This window comes from Aulonocara stuartgranti (assembly GCF_965226115.1).
Source record: "Aulonocara stuartgranti genome assembly, chromosome: 23".
Classification (NCBI taxonomy): Eukaryota; Metazoa; Chordata; class Actinopteri; order Cichliformes; family Cichlidae; genus Aulonocara; species Aulonocara stuartgranti.
This window is the reverse complement of record NC_138958.1, coordinates 45,330,306-45,356,502: the sequence shown is the minus strand read 5'-3', so window position 1 is coordinate 45,356,502 and position 26,197 is coordinate 45,330,306. Positions and strand designations below refer to the sequence as shown.

General features: G+C 43.9%; 2 protein-coding genes across 2 annotated transcripts in view; both read right to left on the bottom strand.

Annotated features, from left to right (window-relative positions):
* Positions 1-26,197, bottom strand: part of LOC309701482 (uncharacterized protein) — a 2,150,955-nt gene that overhangs the window by 1,385,604 nt on the left and 739,154 nt on the right. The window lies entirely within an intron of this gene.
* LOC309700216 (protein NLRC3-like) overlaps positions 1-26,197 on the bottom strand; it is a gene marked incomplete at both ends in the record, with an annotated part of 123,851 nt that overhangs the window by 59,502 nt on the left and 38,152 nt on the right. The window contains 3 exons of the mRNA XM_082523663.1: positions 9,691-9,864; positions 12,161-12,340; positions 22,401-22,574. Coding sequence (XP_082379789.1) covers positions 9,691-9,864; positions 12,161-12,340; positions 22,401-22,574 — 528 coding nt within the window. The remainder of the gene's footprint in view (positions 1-9,690; positions 9,865-12,160; positions 12,341-22,400; positions 22,575-26,197) is intronic.

Genomic DNA, 26,197 nt, shown 5'->3' with positions numbered 1-26,197 from the left:
GTCCAGAAAGCTGCAGCTCGTCTTCTGACACAAGCTCAAAGACATTTATCGTCCCAACAACCACATATACGCTGGTCCCTCGCTGTAACACAGTTCACCTTTGGCGGCCTCGCTGTTTCGCTGATCTGTTTTGTGCAATTTTGCATGCTTTTGTTTTTTACAGCGCATTGTGTTCTGCGTCCTGATTGGCTGTAGACCATCATCAGTCAATCTCGTGCCGTGTCTCCTGTACAGTACAGAATGTGTTCAAATTTACAGCAGTGTGACTCTGCAGTGCTGCACTGTATGTTTGTACGTTTTGTCCCAACAAACAACAATGATGACGAGACGTTTTGCACCTGTGGTAGCAGCCAAAGGCAGAGGAAGATGCTGACCATCATAGTTTCAACAAGGAGGCAAAAAGGTTGTAACTGTCCACAACAAGAACATCGTAAGGATGGAGTCAGCTTTGGCTTTGTGGCTCAGTGACCGCAGGAAAAAGAACATCGTGCTGGACACCAACATTATCTGCAGAAAAACTCAAAAGCTTTATGAAACTTTACCTGACAGCGAGGAGCCCAGGCCATGGACGAGTGCTCCTCACACAGAACCAAGCTCATTTAATGCCAGCAAAAGGCTGATTTGACACATTTCAGAAACACTTTGCTTTCACTCTTTAATAATGAACTTATTTTTCTATGAAGGTTTGAACTTTGTTTAAACAAGAGAGAAAAGTGTGAAAATGTTCATGCCTGTCTGAGAAAAGTGTAGAAAGTGTGCAGTGAGGGTTTAACTGCCTTAAAACTTCTATAATACTTGTAAAACATAAAGCTGCTACTTCATTCTGAGACTCATTTTTAGAACGTAACTCGATAAACGAGCGACCGCAGTAATGTATTGTGTTTATTTTGAAAACTCTCAACAGGATCTTCAGATTTATTTTGAAAGCTTTATCTGGAAAACACAAACACATAAGCAGGAAACAAAGAGCGTGATATGAAACGATAGACGTTTTCATATGGTCATCATATATACATCGTTCTATCGAACAGCCCCAGCTCCTGCTGTCAGTCTCTGTAAATCTGCTCTTAAAACACATTTGTATTCACTGGCTTTTAATACAGCGTGAGAGTTATTTGATATTTGATGTGTGATATTAATATTAGGAGTTATTTTAATAGTTATTTTGGATTCTTGTACAGCACTGTGGTCAACGCTGCTGTTGTAATTAATGTGCTATAAACACATAAACAATCTGCAGTTAAACATCCAAAACTAAAGATGTGATCGCTGCCTTTAGAAAATGTGCTGATGCACAAGATATCAGCTCCATTAAGGTGGAATGTGGCCGTGTTAGAAACATGTTGGAAGAAGTTTGAAGCTGAAACTGTGAAGCTGAGAGTGAAAGAGCTCCAGCGTCTGTCACAGGAAACTTTCTTATTTCCACACTGATGAAAGCATCAAGCTTTGATTTCCTGCTGCTTTTATTGAGTCACACTGTGAAACTGAGCCACAGCTGAACCAGCATCCCTGTACAGCAGACACTTACAGCGCTTGGCTGCTTCCATTGGACCCTCTGCACAGAGCTTCAGTTTCCTCTTCTGGTCCCAAAGTGCAGAACAACAAGGTTTCAAACAGCTTTGTTCCAGCAGCATCAGCCACAGACATGCAGAGAGAATCCTTTGGTTGTGTTGTGTGTTTGCATATCTGCTGTGTTGCTTTGTGAGGATGGATCATCTCCTGCAGCTCCAGATAAACAAGCTGGACCTGAACCTGGTAGCTTCACTTAGAAGACACTTGTGACGGGAACGTGTGAGAAGTTTTGTGCAGACAAGTGTGGATTTAGAGTGTGGGACGAGCTCTCCACAGTCTTTGTGGAGATCCACATTCTGCATACTGCCTGTGAGAAGCTGCAGACATTTGTCCTCCAAATCCACTGAGCAGCTGCTCGTGGTGGTATTAGCTTCATGTGTGCGTGTTAGCATGAAGCCTCAGTCACACTCTGCTGTGGACACGGTCACGGACAGCTGGACGCCTGATGGACGAGTCGTCCTTCCTGTTAAACTTCTTTGAGCATGAGAAGAGCATAAGAAGCTCAGTGGACACTGTTCAGGGTTTTAACTCTCGCTTTCTGATGGGTTTAGATTTTATTATTGTCATTTGTATTAGGAAATATTTAACCATATATTCTTAGAGGTGTATAATCAATTGTGTAGTGATAGGATGTGTGATCTTTAGCAGGCTGCAGGGGCTTGGTGTGTATTCCACACTAGAATGCACACCCACATCCTGGGAGCACGAGAGAGGTCGTACCTTCTCTTATTGTTTTATGGCAGGATTAACGTAGCTACGTCTGTTCTAGTCTAAGTGCTTTTTGTTTAGATGAACTGCTGGACTTCCTCACCATGTTATCTAGGGTGAACCATCTAGGGTGAAGGGGGGTCTACCCTCTTCCTGACCAAGGATGTTATATGACCCTTTGATCAGCAGTACCACACACACACACACACACACACACACACACACACACACACACACACACACACACACACACACACACACACAGTATTCTTTGTTCACATGTATACCTATGTGAGATGCTATATGTTAATGACCCTATGCATATTCATGTAACCACAATAAAAGGAGTGCTATGGGGAGCCTGGCTGAGAGTCTGATGGTGGTCAAGTGGTGGAACGACGCTTGGCTCCAGCCAGGTCTCCCTCATGCATGAGTAAACCAGAGAACTTTGGTGCCTTGTGTCTTGCTTTTTGCTGCGTAGCAGATTGTCCTTAACGTTCCAGTGGATAGGTTCAAACTACAAACCTATCATTAATTGGTCCTTCGAGAGCCGGATCCCTGGAGTCGACATTCACCGAGGGGAAAAGAGACACGCCGACAGACTGACGTCAGCCAGGACTTATAGAGGTCCTGCAGCAAAGTCCCGAGGCGTGAGAATTCGTCATCGAGCCGGTGGATTAGCCGTCTGTTTTTTCTCCTCGATGGATGACGATTGACGGGATTCGGGACTGATGCTACTCGCAATAAGCAACACCAAGTAGGTATGTGAAAAATCTAAGCCACTGTGTGAGGCTGAGTTGTAAAGTCTTTATCACTGTGTGCGATAAAGCGTGTAGTCACTGTGTGCGACTATTCTTTGCCGCTGTGTGCAGCAAAGCGCGCATCCACTGTGTGAGGTTGCGTTGAAAGTCTTTATCACTGTGTGCGATAAAGCGCGTGATCACTGCTATGTAAGTCTTTGCCACTGTGTGCGACAAAGCACGCAGTCACTGTGTGAGACTGCGTTGAGACAATAGGCCTAATTTTTGTTGTTTGTGTGTGAGGATATTTTTTGCTGTTGTTGTTGTTGTGTGAGTGTGTGCGGAGCAGAACACGTGGTCTGTGACGTCGGCAGCTGTTGTTGTTATTATGGGTTCCCAAGCAACCAAGAGTGTGTCAGAGGGTGACGAGAAGTTTATGGTGAAATTCGCTCCCGGTAGCGCAAAGTATTTAGGACATTGGCGCAAGAAATATGATTTTGAAGGTAAATTGGTTGTAGGACAATGTCAAATGTTAGTAGACCAGTTGACAGTGAAAGCAGCTTGTGCGACAGGGAAATTGAAACAGGAGAGAGAGTTACAAGTGGCGTCCGCTAAATTGTGGTTAGAACAGGCGCAGAAGAGACAGGAGGCAGTGACTATATATACTGACAGTCAGTATGCATATGCTACACTTCATTTCTTTGCCGCTCAGTGGTCAAGACGAGGCATGACAACATCAACAGGTAAACCTGTGGAGCATGCGACATTGTTGCAGGCCCTGTTGAAAGCAGTCTTACTGCCTAGTAAAGTTGCGGTTTGTAAATGTGCAGCACACACACGTGGCACTGACCCCATTGTACTAGGCAACGCCTTTGCAGATAAAATTGCAAAGGAAGCGGCCCTTGGAACACATGGGGTTCATGTTCTGGCGTCACAGGAGCAAACTACGCCCATCACACATGATGTGTTAGCAGACATGCAGTCACACTCACCTCCAGCTGAGAAGCAGCTGTGGCTCACTAAAGGAGCAAGCCTGCGAGGTGATGTCTACTATCTTTGTGATAAACCTATATTGCCTAAGAACCTATATAGGACTGCTGCAAGTTTGAGCCACGGGCTCTGCCATGTCTCGACAGCTGGGATGGTGGCAGCAGTCGAACGGCAGTTTTTCACACTGGGATTCAATGCTTATTCAAAACATTTTTGTAAAGCATGTTTAATATGTTGTAAACATAATGCTCAGGGAAACCTCAGACCTAGGAGAGGAAAGTTTCCCAGACCCAGCTACCCATTTGAAGTAATCCATATGGATTTCATTGAGTTGTCTAACTGTAACACCTACAGGTACTGCCTGGTGATTGTGTGCCCGTTCTCAAAGTGGGTAGAAGTTGTCCCCACTAAGAAAGCAGATGCTATTTCAGTGGCTAAAGTGATATGCAAAAATGTGATCCCAGAGCATGGGATCCCCCAGACTATTTACAGTGACAATGGTCCTCATTTTGTGAATGAAGTAATTGAGAAAATGTCACAACATCTGGGGATAACGCTGAAAAACCATTGCTCATATCACCCACAAAGTGCAGGGCTGGTTGAAAGGACTAATGGCACAGTAAAGCTGAGACTCAGGAAAACAATGGAGGAAACAGGCAGAACATGGGTAGACTGCATTGAGCTAGTGAAAATGTATATGAGAATCACGCCAACTGATAATGGCCTAACGCCTTTTGAAATAATATATGGCAGGCCATTTAGAGTTCCAGTGTTTTGTAATGATAATGATAAAGCAGAAGAAGAAAACACACTAGCAGACTGGATGATTAAAATGCTGAAAAGCAAAGAAGTCATGAGTGCAAATAATCTGCCAGATGATTCTGTTTCTGTACAGGAAGAACGTCTGAAGCCAGGGGACTGGGTACTGATAAAGGTCATAAAGAGGAAGTGCTGGTCGAAGCCACGGTGGGACGGACCATACCAGGCTCTGCTGACAACACCAACTGCTGTGAAGATTGCAGAACGACCCACCTGGATACACCAAAGCCACTGCAAAAAGGTGACACACATCCAGGCCAGCTCGGAGTAAGTGGCAGGAAGACCGGGTACAAAGGGGGGGAAAAGCCTCTAGGGCCCTTCGTCTCAATCCGGTGAAGAAACCAACTGAGCCACAGGTACTCATCAGAATGGCTGGTAAAGTGTTGTCTACCCTGCTGGGTGTAATGGCTTTGATGTCATCATGGTCAGCTGTGGAGACCCTGTATGTCCAAGGAAACCACACCCAATACCCTCATGGCTATTCTACAAACTTTTGGTGGCAGTTTATGAATACAACTGCTCACTTGAACAATAGGACGGACTGCTATGTGTGTGCTCATATGCCGTTATCCGCATATACATCTGGACTGTGGCCGTACAGCATACCAGAGGACAGGAGTTGGTGTCTGTTGGGCTTAGCAACTCATCCTGGCAACAGAGTCCTCTGGTCCCAGGCCAACTATAGCACACCTCTGAACATCACCTGGAGTAAGTCGCCACTTATAGATGTGAATTGTTCTGAGCAAACTGACTTATTGGCCTGGCCTCAAGTGTCAGACCCACTGCCAGACATAATATTGCTGAACAAGCTGAATACAGCTCAACTGCCGTTGTGTGTGATGAACAATGGATCACTGTCAGTGGGGGAGCTGCCGCTTCGTTTATGTGGATACATATACACCTACTGCCCTCCAGAGAATGAGAGCAGGTGTATGAAATGCTTGACCAGTGCAAAGTGAGCTGAGAACTTGACATTAAGGAGGACTGAATGCAAGTCCAACCGGGCTTACAGGATACCAGTAAAAGCAAAGAGTCAGAAGTGGACAGGATGTGCAAGGATGGTGCCGAGCAGTAAAGGAACAAGAGTTTTGGCTGATTGGTATTTCTTGTGTGGACATAAAGCCTATCTATCACTCCCTGAGGGATGGGGAGGATTGTGTGCCGTGGTGAAGTTATCGGATCATGTCTTCTTCATGGACAGAGTTGAACATCACCCTAGCAACCGACGGAAGCGTGAGGTGAATATAGCCTCACCTAACTCTTTTGGAGTGACAGTAGACACTGGAGTGCCACGAGAATTCCGCATTTGGAGTGGAGGAGCTAAATTCTTCCAAAGTTTGATCCCAAACATCGGAGTTGCAGAGGTGCGGGATCATGTGGAGATCAACCGATATGCCTTACTGCGACACATTAATCTCACTAAGACTCTGGGAACAGCCTTAGCGGAGGAGCAAAAGGCCATCAGAACGATGGTACTGCAGAACAGGCTGACCCTAGACTTGATAACAGCATCACAAGGAGGAGTGTGTAAGCTGATTGGAGAGACATGTTGTACGTTTATTCCGGATGGATATACGACTGGAGGAGACATCTATGAGGCACTGCAGAACTTAACTGCTCTGCAGAAATATGTGGCGGACCACACATCAGGAGGAGACACGTCACAAGGCTGGATAGCCTGGTTGACATCTGGACCATGGTGGAATATGTTTCTAAAGTTTTTGACTCCCATTCTTACATTATTGGCTTTGCTTTGCTTGTTTACAGGTTGCATTTTGCCATGTGTAAGATCGATGGTGAATAAAATGATTGCTAACACCTTTACCAATTTCATACTGTTGCAGCAGAGTGACATGGATGCTAAGGCTAATATGTGTGTATGAAATGAAGCCTGCACTGAAAATGTTGACAAGTGGTGTAGAGCTGAAGATATATATATGCCGTATAGCCTTAAAAAATGACAATACAGGGTGGTGATGATGGGTTTAGATTTTATTATTGTCATTTGTATTAGGAAATATTTAACCATATATTCTTAGAGGTGTATAATCAATTGTGTAGTGATAGGATGTGTGATCTTTAGCAGGCTGCAGGGGCTTGGTGTGTATTCCACACTGGAATGCACACCCACATCCTGGGAGCACGAGAGAGGTCGTACCTTCTCTTATTGTTTTATGGTAGGATTAACGTAGCTACGTCTGTTCTAGTCTAAGTGCTTTTTGTTTAGATGAACTGCTGGACTTCCTCACCATGTTATCTAGGGTGAACCATCTAGGGTGAAGGGGGGTCTACCCTCTTCCTGACCAAGGATGTTATATGACCCTTTGATCAGCAGTACCACACACACACACACACACACACACACACACACACACAGTATTCTTTGTTCACATGTATACCTATGTGAGATGCTATATGTTAATGACCCTATGCATATTCATGTAACCACAATAAAAGGAGTGCTATGGGGAGCCTGGCTGAGAGTCTGATGGTGGTCAAGTGGTGGAACGACGCTTGGCTCCAGCCAGGTCTCCCTCATGCATGAGTAAACCAGAGAACTTTGGTGCCTTGTGTCTTGCTTTTTGCTGCGTAGCAGATTGTCCTTAACGTTCCAGTGGATAGGTTCAAACTACAAACCTATCACTTTCACTTCAGCTTCACCAACAACAGCACAAGCAGAGCAGCCCACTGCCTGCATGGCTGGGACAGCGCCCCCTGGTGACTGTAAACCACTACAACATGTAGACGGCCGTCTGCAGGCTGGATGTAGCACCACCGCAGAGACGTGCTGCAGCTCTGTTTAGTTACCCAGCTGACAGCAGAGGCTGTAGTTTACTGTTACCAACATGGAAAACTGAAGCTTCACCAGCTGGAGCTACAGAGCTGGAGAACAAAGGAGACTGAGAGGCCAGAATGATGTGGGAGGAAACATCAAGAGCCTGTTTGAAAGGAGACACATGTGGATGCTGTGCCAGTCTGTGGTCTGTCAGAAGTCAGCTGAGTCACACTGCAAGAAGCTGCAGAATCTCAGAGGAGGAGATTTGGAAGTGTTTGTGGGACAAACTGGACTCAAAGAAAGAAGATGTTTGTGAAGTCTTTGGTGGAGGTGAGCAGTGTGAAGCAGAACACATGCAGATGAATCAGGAGGTCAGCATCAGTGTCTCCTTGTGGTGGACGGTAAAAGAATCAGAGCCAACGCTCCCGTCCACCCTCGGCATGAAGCAGTGCTGTTTCTGAAACAGGAGGACAAGTCCAGAGAAGACAGAGGAAGCAAAGATGAGGGTGGGACAGGACAGCAGGACTTCCTTCACACCTGCAGCTCCATCACACTGCTGTAGCTCCTCTTCATCACACATGTACCTGCAGCCTGTCTTCGAGTCCAGGAGTCACCTCCACACAGTGTAGAAGCCTCCTGTGCAGACCATGGAGTCCAGCCTCTGTCAGGGAAGTCGGCACTAAAGCCTGAAAGACTTCAATCTGTCTCTGCTCCACCCGAGAAAGACCAGCACCGTACTTGTTGTGCATTCAAGGAGGGAACATCAGCGCTGCATCGTGGGAACAACACCGCAGGAACAAAGACACAGCACGGCCGATGAAGGACGAGGACAAAGGAAAGGTGAGTGAGAAGACCCTGGTGGTGTGGACGGACCTGCAGGGGCTCCAAGACTGAGGAACAGAGACGTCCATGTACCAGCTGAGGATGCTGCAGTGATCCAGGGAGCTCGGTCCAATCTGAGGCCGTGTGAACTACGTGGACCACAGTTTCTTCACAGACTTCAGCCACGTGAACATCTGGAGATCCAACAGTGTACGAGCTGTGAGCCATCAGCTGTTTCTCTCATCAGCTGCTGTAATGAGAGCTGCTGGAATCATCTCGAGCAGCAGGAAATCACTGATGTTGTTTCTAACCAAAGATATGGGACTGAGCTCCACTGAGCTCCTTCTACTTTTCATCCAGATAGAAACTGCTACAGTCTGCTGATTATTGCTTTGCCTCCATCACACGAGCTCTTTATCCTGTTCTTCACTCTCATTGGTTCTTTGTCTGCTTGTTTTTACAACAGTAGTCTTCTGATTGGTCAAAGACAATCAGCTGTGACTAAATGTAGCTCCTACAGCAGTGATGGGAATAACTACTGAAGCTAATCCAGTATCAAAGCTCAGGAATCAGCAGCTCCCACCTCGTTTTCTTTCAACAACTATTTTTAGCTGCTGTGTTTTTGTGTTTCTGCAGACCTCAGACATCCTGCTGCTCTGGACAACTTTTTCATTCTTTTGTATCATTATTTTGCTTTTCTTTTATTATTATGTTATATGTATTAATATGTGAAACACTTATTCTTTGTGTTTTTGCTTTGCTCCTGTCAAACTGCTTTAATAAAATCTGCTGCAGTCTAAACTGTGGACGTTCCCTTTTTAACCCTTTGTGAAACAATAAAGGTTTAAATCTGAGTATTCATCTATGTTAGTGTTTAATGGGTCTAATAGGTTGCTTTGGCCTTTCCCAGTAATATCTTCCCTTGCAGTCTGTGGTCCAGGCTTCTAAAACCATCCCAGGTTAACAAGAACTACAATCTAGAGGAGAGCTGCCATAACAGGTGTGACTGATGAGATCTGACCTGCAAGGTTACTCAGGTTTGTTTGTATCAGGACAAGCAGGGAAGCCGCCTGGACGTCAAAGTAGTTAGAGCTGGGCGAGTGTCCTCACCCACATCGGCTTCACAACTCTGCATCATCTACTGAGTAAGACTCAGAGCATCAGAGATTAGAAGGTCTACAAAGAGCTGAACCAGACTTCCTGTATAAAGGTTTTAGTTCCACAGATCGACAGTGTCAGCACAACTAAAACGTGGAGACTGACCTCAGAGTTTCAATTTGATGTTGTGGATTCTCCAGAAGAACACACAGCTGCTTCACTCCTGAATCCTGCAGCTTGTGGTAGCTCAGGTCCACCACTCTGGGATACGAAGGGTTGAGCTTCAGCACTGCTTCCAGATAATCACAGCTGATCTCTGACAAATCACAGCTCTCCAATCTGTATAAGAATGAAAGATGTAAGTTTATTAGACAAAGTGCTTGAAATCATTCAGTGTTTCATCATCTGTTCAGAGCTGAAGAAGGTTCAGAATGTAGAAGTTTAGAAAATGGAAACTCCAAACAGCTGAAGCCAACAGGAAGCAGCTTCAAACAAACACAACAAGAGAAAAAACTCTGAATGTTTCACATTAAAGTCGCACATTTCTAACAAGAGTGTTTTAAAGACAGAGTCACTGATGATCATCTTCTGCCCAGTAAAACTTTGGTTTTCCACATGTGAGTGTTAATGATGCACAAAGACTGTGAGTGCAAAGAGGGAGCGAGGAGGATGACAGAGAGATGGTACAGGAGCATCAAGAACCCGGCGAGGAAATGAGCAGAAGGACTTTGGAGCCTGTTGGATTGAAGCTTTCACAGAGACGTGTTTGACTGGACACCACCAGGACAGACTTTTAATCCCAGGATTTGGATGAGCTTTCTGTCTTTATGGTCACAAATGATGCTGTAACTCTGTGAATGTCCTGGAACTGTCAGCAGTGTGGTTACGTCCTTTTGACCTCAGTTTCCACAGCTCTTATAACAGCAGTGTACATTCAGACTGAGACACGCTTCAGTCTGTATGGACCTGTTTCTGTAGCTGCCACCATCATTCTACGGTCGTGTCCAAATTCATGGGCTGCATCCTCCCGAGGACCCGGCCTTTGCGGTCTACGTGGGCTGGGTCCTCAGAAGGTCGGGTAGGCTGGAAATAAACGGCTGGGGAAATTGGACGGTCTAGCCTTCTGATTAGCGTCACCGCTGTCTCGGTGGAGTTTAATAAACTCAGCCGTCTGCTCCTTGCTATCTAAAATATAACAGGACACTGGCGTAAATTCTCGACCGTCTCATACTTCTGTTTAATCAGTTTTCTGTTTGACTTTTAGTCAGCTCTGTAAAGACCAAGGAGGAACCCACCTGGGGGATTAATAAAGTTTTATTTTATCTAATCTAATAACTTTAATCTCAGCCAAACCGATTTACTCACGAAAAAACAAAACACTGAAAAAAGCCAAACAATAACATTTTGAGGTTGTCTAAGTGACTTATATATCACGTTTAACCTGAGTAGCGAAAGTCCGCGGTGATCTGAAAATGATGTGCCGGGAGTTGTGCCGTTCTCGGCGGCTTCAGTGACCCTCGAGCTCCCGGCGAGCTATCGAGCTGGTGGGTAGCAGACGTCTCCGAAAACGTCGAAGCACTTTTGCAAATATGCGGTATCTTGATAAACCGAGCAGATATTTGATGTTTACACAGCTACTTTCTCGCCTGAAAATATGTTAAAAGTTTATTTTGTGACCGAAAAAGATTAGTATGAGTAATTTTAAAACTTAGTAGCGGCCGCCATTGTTGGAAACTGGAGTTTGGCTGGGCCGCGCTATGAATTCTGGGATATGGTAGGCCACGAAGGACACACCCGACCCATCCTTCAAATTCGGGGAAAAGGAGGACGCATTTGTTGGCTGCATTCGGAGGAGTCTACGAATTTGGACAGCCTTCGATGTGTCGCTGTGACGTAATCGGTCTACAAATGCGGCCTCAGGAGGATGCAGCCCATGAATTTGGACACGACCTACATGTTTGTACATCAGCTTATCAAATACTGTCTGCTGTCTTCATTTATTACTCTTCACCTGCTTCACTGTCACTGTGTGGGCGGAGCTGTCTGAGCCCTGCCCACACAGACACAGCTCCTCTCTGGAGCAAAACTTCTGCTTCATCTCCGCCTCTTTTCTTCATCCTCCACCTCTCTTTTCTCTTCTTCGGTGTTCTGCAGCCACAGAGCCTCACAGCCATTAGCACGCCCATACCTGAGCAGCTAGCATTACCCAGCATGCCGTGCAGCAGTGTCAGTTTGTAAATGTGCAAGAATTCCTGCTCCAAACTGTTTCACAGAGTGCTGTGTGCTGTGACCTTTGACCTGCTAAAGACAGTCAGCTGTGGATTATTCATTGTTGTGTCTGATACTTAGAACTGTGAGGAAGAAGCTACACAGTTAATCAGGGTCCCCTCTCTCTGAATCAGGAAAGGTGGGCAGGCCGCGTGTGGGCCGCGGGCCATACGTTGAGTATCACTGTTTGAAATGTGAACATTGTTCTGCTGCAGTCAATGGACTAAACCAGAGAAGAAGAAAACAGACTTTACCATGAAGATCCTCAGTGTGGATCAGTATAATATCAGCCTGATGTCTGCAGTTTAGTGTCAGCACAACTTTCACATCATATTCATCTCAGCACAACTAAAACATGCTGACTGACCTCAGAGTTTCAAATCGACATCGTGGATTCTCCCGAAAACCACACAGATGCTTCACTCCTGAACCCTTCAGGTTGCTGTAGGTTCCACTCAGGTCCACCTCTGTGGGATACGAGGGGTTGGACTTCAGTGCTGCTGCCAGATAATCAAGGCCAATATCTGACAAATCACAGCTCTTCAATCTGTATAAAGAATGAAAGATGTAAGTTTATTAGACAAAGAGCTTGACATCATTCAGTGTTTCATCATCTGTTCAGAGCTGAAGAAGGTTCAGAATGTAGAAGTTTAGAAAATGGAAACTCCAAACAGCTGAAGCCAACAGGAAGCAGCTTCAAACAAACACAACAAGAGAAAAAACTCTGAATGTTTCACATTAAAGTCGTACATTTCTCATAAAAACAGGACAAAGACTTGAAAAAGTCGTGTTTTTCCTTCCAGGAACCACATGGCTTCACTTTTAAAGGTGAAGTGTGACAGAAATGGACATATTTGAAGTCCAACACCTTTTTCCAGTCACATTATTAAAGCAGACAAACTACAAGCTCATTTTCATTCCAACAAGTCATCTTCTGACCTGGACTAACAACACTGGTCTCTATGTGCAGCTGGCTGTGAGACCAGTGCTCAGGGAGCGTCTACAAAGTGCAACACTGAAAGAACATCACACACTCATTTGCTTCCAGCACTTTCACACAAACATCTACTGTCATTATTGTCACCAAACTCTGTGGATCCTTTATTGCAAATTCAAATGGGATCAAATGGTCAGACAAAAGAGGGTTATGAGGAGATATGATGAAATGTTGTGTATTAGCAGCAAGTTATTGAATCTTTTTCCTCAGAAACCAAACAAAATGATTGACAAACATGTTTTTACAAACTCAGTGTTGGACTTGGATCAGCAGGATAAGCTGATGTTTAAAGGCATTTGAGTCTCGCTGTATGAGAGTCCAGTTCTTACTCAATATTTATGGATGATGTTCTTTCAGTGTTGCACTTTGTTTGGCACAAAATGAAATTATTTGGCCTCTCAGATGCTTTTAGAGATTCCCAAATGACTGATGATGACATCTCTGGGGTCTGATTGATAGAAAAATAATCTCTTTGAGACCTTTTGTAACTGACAAACTCTTCATCTGCTAACAACACTGAGTTGAATCTCCATGGCTGATAGTTGGAGCAGGCATCAGGAATACACATTGAAAAAACAAGAGGAGAAATCACCAGAGTCTTATAATCACATTCTGTAACTAAAGGGAGACGTTTTTCTATACAAATATATGTTTTATGGACATTAGAAAAAAAAGAGTATTGACGTGAAGCAGGATTATGAAATCTCCATACATCAGCCAGCCCATAATTATCAAGAAAGCTCTGAATGACGCATGCTGACTTTGGACTAAGTGTACTTTTGTGTGAACTGTGGTCCATAGCAGATAATGAGCAGTTTAGGTCTCCCTCAAAGATGATATTGTGTGATGACATATTGGGGAGCCGCGCAAAGACATTAGTGAAAAATCTGTGATCGTCCCAATTAGAGGCGTAGATATTTGCTAAGATCAAATGAAAACCATAAACTATATTTTCTGCACTTAAAATCCTGTAATTTTCTCATAAATCGACAGTGCGGCTTATGGATGAATTCTGGTTGTGCTTACTGACCTCGAACCGATTTTATGTGCTACACGGCGCTCAGAAACCTTTCAAAAGATGTTTTGGTACGACTTTACTAAGCTACGAGGCCGCACCGCTTGATGGATTGTTGGAGCATTACAGCTACGAGGAGCCTCGCGGAGTGATACGTACTCTGCTTCAACGTAATATTACTGTATTGAGTGTGTATAAGGACCATAAATGGCACCTGTAAGAGACACGGTTACAAAGAGGGTTTCAAACTCCAGGCTGTCAGTCACGCAGTAGAACCTGGGAACAGAGCAGCTGCTTGTTATTATGCTCAGCGTCTGTTTACATTTTGACTGCACGATTGTGAGCTTTTTGTTATGCACAAAAACAACAGTTTTCTTTTATTTATGGAGCATTATTATTTAATAAATGCTGATCATTTATTCCTGAGTAATTGTTTCATGTACATCTACGCTGTATGTTAATAAATGTGCCTGTGTGAGATTTGGGACACAGCTTTGACTAAGAACTCTCTTTTTGTTCGTACTTTCGGGCTTTAAAAATATCGAGATATATATCGTATATCGCCATCCAGCTAAAGAATATCGAGATATGAACTTTGGGTCATATCGCCCAGTCGTAATATTGCAATAGGTTGTCCGTTAAACTCAAGCGGGGCTTGGGCCCTGGCACGGCGTAGCCACACAATCCTGGTAGTAGTGACGCTCGGCTATGACGGCGTGCGGGTTACCAGCTGGCTTTCTCAGGATAGGGCTCCTGTGTGAGCGGTCGACAATAACGTCTTTATCCATACCCAGCACTTCACGTAGTAGCACGGATACGGCCGTGGAGGAGCTCGAGTCCAGGCCCTCTGGGATCCCTATGATGTGGATGTTAGCTCTCCGCTTCCTGCCTTCATCACATTTATCCTTCAGGTCAGACAGCTCCTCCTTCATACTCTCTACTGTAGACTGCAGGGTGGTCACCTCATCGCTCCACATTGACAGCCCATCCTCAGCTTCTTTCACTCTAACCTTTACTCCATCAACTTTGCCGCACGTCGCCGCCATGCTGTTAGCGATCTCATTTCTCAGTCCTTGCACGTCAGCCCTTATATTGTCAAAATCTTCTTTCAATGCATTTCTGACTTCTTCTTTTAACAGCGTACTAATGTCCTCTTTAATGGATTGAAGAAGCTCCAGTTTTAGAGCAGTAGGATCCACATCACGCGCGTCTGTTGAAGTCTGCTCTTCAGCGCTTACTGGTACTGTGAGGATGAAGACAGAGCTGTGTGTCCTGTGTGTGACTTTTTCTCTCCACCAGAGTCACAAAGTGGTTCCTGTAGAAGAAGCAGTCAGTGACCTGAAGGAGCAGCTGAAATCTGACTTAAAGTCATGCTATAAAGACATCATCTTGTCCAAATGATGTTGTTCCAACACGTGTTTAAAAAGATTTTAAAGGTTGTTGGTTCCGACATCTTAGCGATTTTTAACAGCAGTCTTAGTTCAGGTGTTGTACAGCCTGTTTTAAACATGCTGTTGTACAGCCTGTACTAAAAACCTGATCTGGATCCTCTGTCCGCTCAAACTTCAGGCCTATTTCAAAGCTTCCCTTCCTGTCGAAGATTTTGTAAAAGATTATATTTGTTCAGCTGCAATCTGTTGTAAAGGTTTCAGTCTGGTTTTAAAGCTCTTCACAGCACTGAAACTGCACTTTGAAAAGTTCTTAATGAGCTTTTATCAGCCACTGATCAGGAGACTCAGCTGTGCTTTTGGATCTGACTGCTGCCTTGACCACAGCATCTTGACCTCACCATTGGAGCATGGCGGCATCAAGGGCGCTCTATTAGACTGGTTCAGCTCTTTTATTAAATCGCATTATTACATTTGGGGCTTATATTTGACGGCAATTTGAAAAACAGCTGAGCTCAGTTGTACAGCGGTCTTTCTTCAAACTGAGGCTTTTATCTAAGGTGAGATCATTTATATCTTTTAAAAACCTTGAACGGGCGATCCACGTTTTCATGACGTCCCAGCTGGATTATTGTAACTCCTTATATGTTGGAGTTAGTGGGACCTGCCTGGCAAGACTGCAGCTGGTCCAGAAAGCTGCAGCTCGTCTTCTGACACAAGCTCAAAGACATTTATCGTCCCAACAACCACATATACGCTGGTCCCTCGCTGTAACACAGTTCACCTTTGGCGGCCTCGCTGTTTCGCTGATCTTTTTTGTGCAATTTTGCATGTTTTTGTTTTTTACAGCGCATTGTGTTCTGCGTCCTGATTGGCTGTAGACCATTGTCAGCCAATCTCGTGCCGTGTCTCCTGTACAGTACAGAATGTGTTCAAATTTACAGCAGTGTGACTCTGCAGTGCTGCACTGTATGTTTGTACGTTTTGTCCCAACAAACAACAATGATGACGAGACGTTTTGCACCTGTGGTAGCAGCCAAAGGCAGAGGAAGATGCTGACCATCATAGTTTCAACAAGGAGGCAAAAAGGTTGTAACTGTCCACAACAAGAACATCGTAAGGATGGAGTCAGCTTTGGCTTTGTGGCTCAGTGACCGCAGGAAAAAGAACATCGTGCTGGACACCAACATTATCTGCAGAAAAACTCAAAAGCTTTATGAAACTTTACCTGACAGCGAGGAGCCCAGGCCATGGACGAGTGCTCCTCACACAGAAGCTCATTTAATGCCAGCAAAGGCTGATTTGACACGTTTCAGAAACACTTTGCTTTCATTCTTTAATAATGAACTTATTTTTCTATGAAGGTTTGAACTTTGTTTAAACAAGAGAGAAAAGTGTGAAAATGTTCATGCCTGTCTGAGAAAAGTGTAGAAAGTGTGCAGTGAGGGTTTAACTGCCTTAAAACTTCTATAATACTTGTAAAACATAAAGCTGCTACTTCATTCTGAGACTTATTTTTAGAACGTAACTCGATAAACGAGCGACCGCAGTACTGTATTGTGTTTATTTTGAAAACTCTCAACAGGATCTTCAGATTTATTTTGAAAGCTTTATCTGGAAAACACAAACACATAAGCAGGAAACAAAGAGCGTGATATGAAACGATAGACGTTTTCATATGGTCATCATATATACATCGTTCTATCGAACAGCCCCAGCTCCTGCTGTCAGTCTCTGTAAATCTGCTCTGAAAACACATTTGTATTCACTGGCTTTTAATACAGCATGAGAGTTATTTGATATTTGATGTGTGATATTAATATTAGGAGTTATTTTAATAGTTATTTTGGATTCTTGTACAGCACTGTGGTCAACGCTGCTGCTGTAATTAATGTGCTATAAACACATAAACAATCTGCAGTTAAACATCCAAAACTAAAGATGTGATCGCTGCCTTTAGAAAATGTGCTGATGCACAAGATATCAGCTCCATTAAGGTGGAATGTGGCCGTGTTAGAAACATGTTGGAAGAAGTTTGAAGCTGAAACTGTGAAGCTGAGAGTGAAAGAGCTCCAGCGTCTGTCACAGGAAACTTTCTTATTTCCACACTGATGAAAGCATCAAGCTTTGATTTCCTGCTGCTTTTATTGAGTCACACTGTGAAACTGAGCCACAGCTGAACCAGCATCCCTGTACAGCAGACACTTACAGCGCTTGGCTGCTTCCATTGGACCCTCTGCACAGAGCTTCAGTTTCCTCTTCTGGTCCCAAAGTGCAGAACAACAAGGTTTCAAACAGCTTCGTTCCAGCAGCATCAGCCACAGACATGCAGAGAGAATCCTTTGGTTGTGTTGTGTGTTTGCATATATGCTGTTGCTTTGTGAGGATGGATCATCTCCTGCAGCTCCAGATAAGCAAGCTGGACCTGAACCTGGTAGCTTCACTTAGAAGACACTTGTGACGGGAACGTGTGAGAAGTTTTGTGCAGACAAGTGTGGATTTAGAGTGTGGGACGAGCTCTCCACAGTCTTTGTGGAGATCCACATTCTGCATACTGCCTGTGAGAAGCTGCAGACATTTGTCCTCCAAATCCACTGAGCAGCTGCTCGTGGTGGTATTAGCTTCATGTGTGCGTGTTAGCATGAAGCCTCGGTCACACTCTGCTGTGGACACGGTCACGGACAGCTGGACGCCTGATGGACGAGTCGTCCTTCCTGTTAAACTTCTTTGAGCATGAGAAGAGCATGAGAAGCTCAGTGGACACTGTTCAGGGTTTTAACTCTCGCTTTCACTTCAGCTTCACCAACAACAGCACAAGCAGAGCAGCCCACTGCCTGCATGGCTGGGACAGCGCCCCCTGGTGACTGTAAACCACTACAACATGTAGACGGCCGTCTGCAGGCTGGATGTAGCACCACCGCAGAGACGTGCTGCAGCTCTGTTTAGTTACCCAGCTGACAGCAGAGGCTGTAGTTTACTGTTACCAACATGGAAAACTGAAGCTTCACCAGCTGGAGCTACAGAGCTGGAGAACAAAGGAGACTGAGAGGCCAGAATGATGTGGGAGGAAACATCAAGAGCCTGTTTGAAAGGAGACACATGTGGATGCTGTGCCAGTCTGTGGTCTGTCAGAAGTCAGCTGAGTCACACTGCAAGAAGCTGCAGAATCTCAGAGGAGGAGATTTGGAAGTGTTTGTGGGACAAACTGGACTCAAAGAAAGAAGATGTTTGTGAAGTCTTTGGTGGAGGTGAGCAGTGTGAAGCAGAACACATGCAGATGAATCAGGAGGTCAGCATCAGTGTCTCCTTGTGGTGGACGGTAAAAGAATCAGAGCCAACGCTCCCGTCCACCCTCGGCATGAAGCAGTGCTGTTTCTGAAACAGGAGGACAAGTCCAGAGAAGACAGAGGAAGCAAAGATGAGGGTGGGACAGGACAGCAGGACTTCCTTCACACCTGCAGCTCCATCACACTGCTGTAGCTCCTCTTCATCACACATGTACCTGCAGCCTGTCTTCGAGTCCAGGAGTCACCTCCACACAGTGTAGAAGCCTCCTGTGCAGACCATGGAGTCCAGCCTCTGTCAGGGAAGTCGGCACTAAAGCCTGAAAGACTTCAATCTGTCTCTGCTCCACCCGAGAAAGACCAGCACCGTACTTGCTGTGCATTCAAGGAGGGAACATCAGCGCTGCATCGTGGGAACAACACCGCAGGAACAAAGACAGCACGGCCGATGAAGGACGAGGACAAAGGAAAGGTGAGTGAGAAGACCCTGGTGGTGTGGACGGACCTGCAGGGGCTCCAAGACTGAGGAGCAGAGACGTCCATGTACCAGCTGAGGATGCTGCAGTGATCCAGGGAGCTCGGTCCAATCTGAGGCCGTGTGAACTACGTGGACCACAGTTTCTTCACAGACTTCAGCCACGTGAACATCTGGAGATCCAACAGTGCACGAGCTGTGAGCCATCAGCTGTTTCTCTCATCAGCTGCTGTAATGAGAGCTGCTGGAATCATCTCGAGCAGCAGGAAATCACTGATGTTGTTTCTAACCAAAGATATGGGACTGAGCTCCGCTGAGCTCCTTCTACTTTCATCCAGATAGAAACTGCTACAGTCTGCTGATTATTGCTTTGCCTCCATCACACGAGCTCTTTATCCTGTTCTTCACTCTCATTGGTTCTTTGTCTGCTTGTTTTTACAACAGTAGTCTTCTGATTGGTCAAAGAAGACAATCAGCTGTGACTAAATGTAGCTCCTACAGCAGTGATGGGAATAACTACTGAAGCTAATCCAGTATCAAAGCTCAGGAATCAGCAGCTCCCACCTCGTTTTCTTTCAACAACTATTTTTAGCTGCTGTGTTTTTGTGTTTCTGCAGACCTCAGACATCCTGCTGCTCTGGACAACTTTTTCATTCTTTTGTATCATTATTTTGCTTTTCTTTTATTATTATGTTATATGTATTAATATGTGAAACACTTATTCTTTGTGTTTTTGCTTTACTCCTGTCAAACTGCTTTAATAAAATCTGCTGCAGTCTAAACTGTGGACGTTCCCTTTTTAACCCTTTGTGAAACAATAAAGGTTTAAATCTGAGTATTCATCTATGTTAGTGTTTAATGGGTCTAATAGGTTGCTTTTAGGGGGTGGGTTTTTATAATCGATTTATCGATTAAAATCGATTCTGGCTTGGATAACGTAAAATAGATTAATTAAAATCCTGAATCTATTTTTTTATATAAATTTATTTTGCTTGAAATTCCAGAATTTCTGGTGAAATCTCACAAAATTTCAACAACAGCTAAGACAGTAAATGAGAGCAGGAACACGGATTCTGCACAAAGACTTAAACACACAGCGCGACCCGCGAATCAGAATCAGTGAGATGTCGCTTTTCTCACCCGATGACACGGACACGGTCGGGGTTGAAAGCCGACAGCTCGCTGATTCTGATGTTTCGGCGGCTCCGCGCTTTGTGTTTAACCTGTTTGAACCTGCTTAGCTATACCATACCGTCACTGCCATTATATTATGCTGCTATTCATACTGTCATTATATTAATGCTGCTATCCTGCATATATCTTACTTACTATTGTTTGAATACTTGCGATTGTTTTATTGTACTTTTTATATTTTACATTTATATTTATTTTTGAATCTTGCACCAAGGGAGTGGCACTCCAATTTCGTTGTACTCTGTACAATGACAATAAAGGCTATTCTATTCTATTCTATTACGTCCTTTTTACACTGATTCTAAAGCTGTTAGTTTTATCTCTCTCCAAACAATATTGACTGAACCAGCAGCAAAAGAAGATCCAAACTACGCTTCACATAAACATCGTCATGAACTCACTCTGACTTTTGCTGTTTGTTTCCACCAGGATAAAATCACACTTCATGCACAGCTCTCTCTCTCTCTCTCTCTCTCTCTCTCTCTCTCTCTCTCTCTCTCTCTCTCTCTGTACTTCAAGAACAGTTTCCTGTCTAAAAATCTGTTTTCTGCATTATTCGCTTGCTTGTTACGCACAAGTCTACCGTTGTTTACAGGCTGTCGGCCGCTGTGTTTTTCCTTTTACTTACTTTCGAAAAGAAAGCCTCATTTCTGCCGTTCAATACTGAACAAATTTAAACTTTTTAAAATTATGCAAAACTGCAAAACGCTGTGTTTGTAATAAAAACGGTGTAACTTTGCTCTGCTTCACTTCAGCAGCATCAGGTAATGTTTATGTGTTTTTGATCTACTGCAGAATATTTTTATAAAATCCCAGGAAAATCAGCTTCATGTTTTTCCGTGTTTTATCTTCAGCTACTTTGACACAAAGGCCTCTGCTGTGATGCTCACACCTTTGATAAAGTCGCGAAAGTGCCAGCTTCCCTTTTATAGATACAAAAATATGTAAATATACTGATCTGAATTATAATATTTCTGACTGTCTGAGGCAACATTTCCCAGATTCCAATCGAATTGAATCGAATCGATTCTAGAAATCAGTGACGATACCCAGCCCTACTTTGAATTGTGTTACACAAAAATAAGCAAAGTTTCTCGTTGTTCAGGCAGAATCGAGCGTTGAAGAATGAATTCACACGTCAATAAACATTTTCATCAGCACAAGCAGGACAATGAAAGCAGGAAATACCCCAAACTGCCATTTCTCATTCTACAACTTCAACAACTGCACATGAATTATACTTCATACACAGACCCACAGTCTCTGATTGCTCTGAAATCTCACTGACAGCCAATAGAAATAAAGAAAAGTCCAGACTGACAGTCTCTGTGGGGTTAGGCAGTGAACTGCTCACGCTGCGTTAAAGTGCATCACAAACTACTGGAATTGGATCCAACTTTGTGAAGAAGATTTTTTCTCAGCTGCTGTTTTGAACATTTCCTCATGAACTGTATTAAACTCTGTAAATGAACTGAGAACTATTTCTACATTTGAAACTATGGATTCATTTTCCCGTTCACTTCTGTACGTTAGTGTATAAATGAATGTTAGACTGGGCTCCATGGAAACACTTGGACTGGTCTCAGCTGCCTTCTTTCTGTAGTCCTTTCTCTTCTCCAGCTTCTGTTTGAAATCCTCTCACAGAGCCTGAAACCTGCTTTGCTGTCATGTTTGGGCCTGTGTTCCTCTGCTTTAACACAAACCTCACCACAGCAGCTGTGTGGGTCGTCTCTGTAGCAGCCAGATCAGCTTCTGATACATGAACATCATCACAGCTCCTAACTTCACCTTTATTAGCTTTGACATTCATGTCTTTCTTTTCTCTGTCTGTTTCCACACAAGCTCAAAGTCTCTGCAGCCTGTTTTTATCTGCTATCATCAGATCTCCAACAGCCTCATTCACATCCCTCACACACTCTACAGCCTCACCAGTACTGACTTCATCTTCACTGACTGATGGAGCACAACATGAATCTGTGGAGGCTGAAAAGCTGTCCTGACAAACATCTCCCCGTCACCACTCCACTTCTGTCAGCCTTTAAATGAACCCTGCTCAAGTCTGTCACTTCTATTTGGAGCCAAGAGGAAAAACTGTTGTTCAGTCGTTTGGAAAGACACAACATTTCTGAAAGCACTCAAACTTCTTCACATTTGTCTTCAGACACATCCTGAACATTTAGGAACTAAAGAACGTTTCAAACATCAAAGATCTGAAATATAGAAAAACAACAACAGCTGCAGTCAGTGAACTCACCTCAGAGTCTCCAGTCGACAGTTTGGACTCTCCAGTCCAGCACACAGAAGCTTCACTGCTGAATCCTGCAGCTCGTTGTTACTCATCACCAGCTCTGTCAGATGGGAGGGGATGGACTTCAGAGCCGAGGCCACAACTTCACAGTGAGTCTCTGAGAGTCCACACTGAGTCAGTCTGTGATCATAGAAAATATAAAATGTGTTATTATAAAAGCAGAAAGTCTGCATTATAAACACAGACTGAATGTATATGAAGACAAAACAGAGTGAGGTCATAATCTGATGAACATCTGCTCTTCACATCTGTGCTTCAGCTCCTCTTACTGTGTTTGACATGACACAACGATTGAGTCTCTCTCAGACCTGCAGACTTTTAATGAGAATCTTTGTTTGGCTTTAATCTGCAGATGAAGGAGGAAGATGGTGTCACATTTAGGCTTCCATAATGTCCACAGTCTGTCAGTGAGATCTGATCCAGAGTCAGAGTGAAGACACACATGTGGACTGTTTCCTGTCTTGAATCTAGAACATTTTGAATGAGCTCAGCTCAGTGAAGAGTTCCAGCTGGAAAGACGATCTCTGTTTGCTACCTGCTGCTGTCAGGTACGACTGTTCACGTCCACACGCAGGAAAAATCTGCTGACTGTCACCAAACGGAGCAGAAATGTCATCACTGGACAATAATGATGAATGAACTCAGAGCTGCTGATATCACATCTGATTTCAGGGGAACTAAACTAAAAAGGGACAAATAGAAACAACCATCATGACTCTGTTTGACCTTCAGATCAGAAACTATGGTTCAGAACAGCAGCAGGATTTCAGGCACTGTCACATCCTCAACATCCATATTCCAAATGCTCTTCCTGACAGGACACTCTTTGTTCCCACTCAGGGAGTTTCCATGTGTACAAATCATTTCTGAATCTCAGTAGACTGGGAGGTTTTTCCATCTCATGAATCTCTTTCCTAACATCAAACTAGATAAATCAAACAAAGGAACTGGAGTCTGTCTAATTTCTGACCCCAGTAAAGTTTGTACTGGGATACCCCGACATACTCTCTCTCCATCTGCTCCCACAGCCTCATATTCACAGCTGGCCCTTCTCTCAGCATCCACACTCAGGGTGGGGGCGGGGTCAACACCAGTCAAAACCATTGCTTTGGCCTTATGGCCATTTTATTAGTGTTCGTTTCTGAGTAACAAGCAGGCCTACGCACAGGTGTTTGGACATGTGTGGACCCGACCTACACTTAAACTTCTTAAATCCTCTGTTTCTGTGTCACCAGCTACACTTTTAATATTAATGTATTCACTCCGACATTTTTGGGGAGCGGTCAGAGCTCGTACACTGCAGACAAACATGTCTCCCAGCACACAGCTGACTGTCAACTCTCTGAGATTGGATATGATTCATTTAGATTATATCTGTAAGGTGAAGTTTATCTCGGTGTTTATTTGTTCCTGAGGAAGTCAGCTCGGCTCACATTAAAGTTGAATAACTGAACAATTTCAATGAACCTTAACGCCTCCCTGGAGCATATATGGAACTGAATCAGTCACTTTTCTTTATTTCCTGATGTTCATATGTGACATACATGTTTTAACCATTAATCTGGAATTAAACTGACATTTAATATATTTTAAGGAGGAAAGAGAAATTTCACCAGAGGATGTTGATGGTGTTCATGGAGACTGAAGACAGAACGATTTATCTGTCTTAATATTTCTGCTGCTCTTTCCTCTGGTGCAAAAATATTTTAACTGTTGGTTTTAATTCAAAATCAATGGTTAAAATGTTAAAATACCAACAAACTTGTGGCGTTAGTGTTGATATTCTGTGAGTTACTTAAAGAGATCACACAGGTACAGGACATATTTTATGTTTAGGTTTATGCATGTTTGTGGTGAGATGTGCATGTAGTGGGCTGTTATGTTGCAAACTGTGTGGATGTGTTTGGGAACAGAAAGATTATTTTACTGCATAAAACGGCGCTGATCAGCTGTTTCTGCCGCTGACACACTCGGCCGGTGAACCACCTGACTCACACAGGCTCTCCTCCTCCACAGTCCTCGTTTATGAAGAGCTTTACAAACACAACATCACGGCTAACAGCTGGATTCTCCCGTTTCAGTGCCAAACAGCCACTTCCTGCTACAGACAGTAAAGTGGACAGTTCGGCGCTAAACATGTTTTTAAAACTTGAAGCTCTTATTTGTTAAAGCCAGCTTCACAGACAGATCTGTGTCAGTGTTTTAGAGCAGGGCTCAGTGGTGTAAACCAGCCTTTATATGTGTTTCATCTCCATTTTTACATTAAACTGAACCAAAACACTGAAACCTTCACCTGATGTGTCTGTGTAGGTTCTCATCATACAGTCATGGTAATCTAAGGAGCCTGGAAAGAAAAGTGACTTCTTTAAGTTTCTTGAAGACGTTTCATCTCTCGAAACCGCTGCTGATAATCACCCACACCCTTTTTCACAGCTTGGCTCATGTGATGAGCCACATGATCAATAGTTGGTCAGCGACCCTCTTAAGGGACACTCCCACTAGGATTAAAATCTGGGACTCTCCACTTTTTGGTTTTAGAAGTGAAGAAGCTGAATGTTCAGATTAAACATCTTCAAGAAACTTAAAGCAGTGCACTCGCTTTTCTTTCTAAGCGGCCTTTCTTAGATCACCTGATATAACCTGAGTAAATTATGTCGGGTTTGAAAACTCTGCAGCATGACCCGGGTGTTGCTGGTGGCATCATGAGCTTAGACCCCTCAGTCAGCTCGGTCTAAAGTCATCGCAGCACTAACAGGCACAAATAGGCTCTAACGTGACAAACTGACCCGACATTTAAAGAGTGCCCACTACAGTCTCAGCTAAAACATATTAAAATGTGCAACGCCAAGGACTGTACACTGGACTCCATTTCAGTGCAAAAGAATAAAACGAAGTAAATCCATCCAATCTCCTCTGCCTGTCCTTATCATCAATAAAAACAATTAATAAAACAGAAAATCATAGAAACAGTCATCTTTGTTATTGCATCATCACACATCAGTTCCCAGTAACTAGTCAGAATGAGACGTTGTTTTCATCTTTCTCACACTCATCTCACTCCCCGGTCACAACAGGTGGTGACTTTAACAGGTGTTACAACCTGGCTCAAAGCTGCAAAAGAGGGCGGAGACTGAAAACAGAGACTGGTTTCATTTTGAAGTACTTAATAACCTCGGCTAAAGATGAAAACAGACAGCGTGACAGGGTCTGACAACGAGTGGTGGCGTCGTCCTAGCCGACCTCGGCAGTTATTCACACGCCATGACCAAAAACTCCTGCAGTGTGACAGCAGATAGAGGAGGAGTCACAGAGGAGCGTAACAGCTGTGACAGATGCAACAGGAGGACGAGCTCCAACAGTAAACACACTGAAGACAGGAAAGCAGTCACGAGTGATGTTGGTCCTGTTTTTATCTCCACTAAAACCTCTCTAACGTCACATGTAACAGAACACAGACACGTCTGATTATCAGGGACCACGACCCACATCTTTGCCTCACTATGTTTATAAGAAGAGACTGAAAATAATGATTCTCCCAACACATCACCAACACTTTTATGGCAAACAGATAATAGTGAGTGACAAGAGGTGAACTGTTTCATATGCAGTTATCAGGGTAAATACATTTAAACCAAAGACACTGGAAGAGTAAAGGAAAGGAACTGAAGGTGACAATTCAAGAAGCTCAACAGAAGTCAAATGTAACAGGATCAAGATTCCCTGTTAAAAACAGATATGTATAG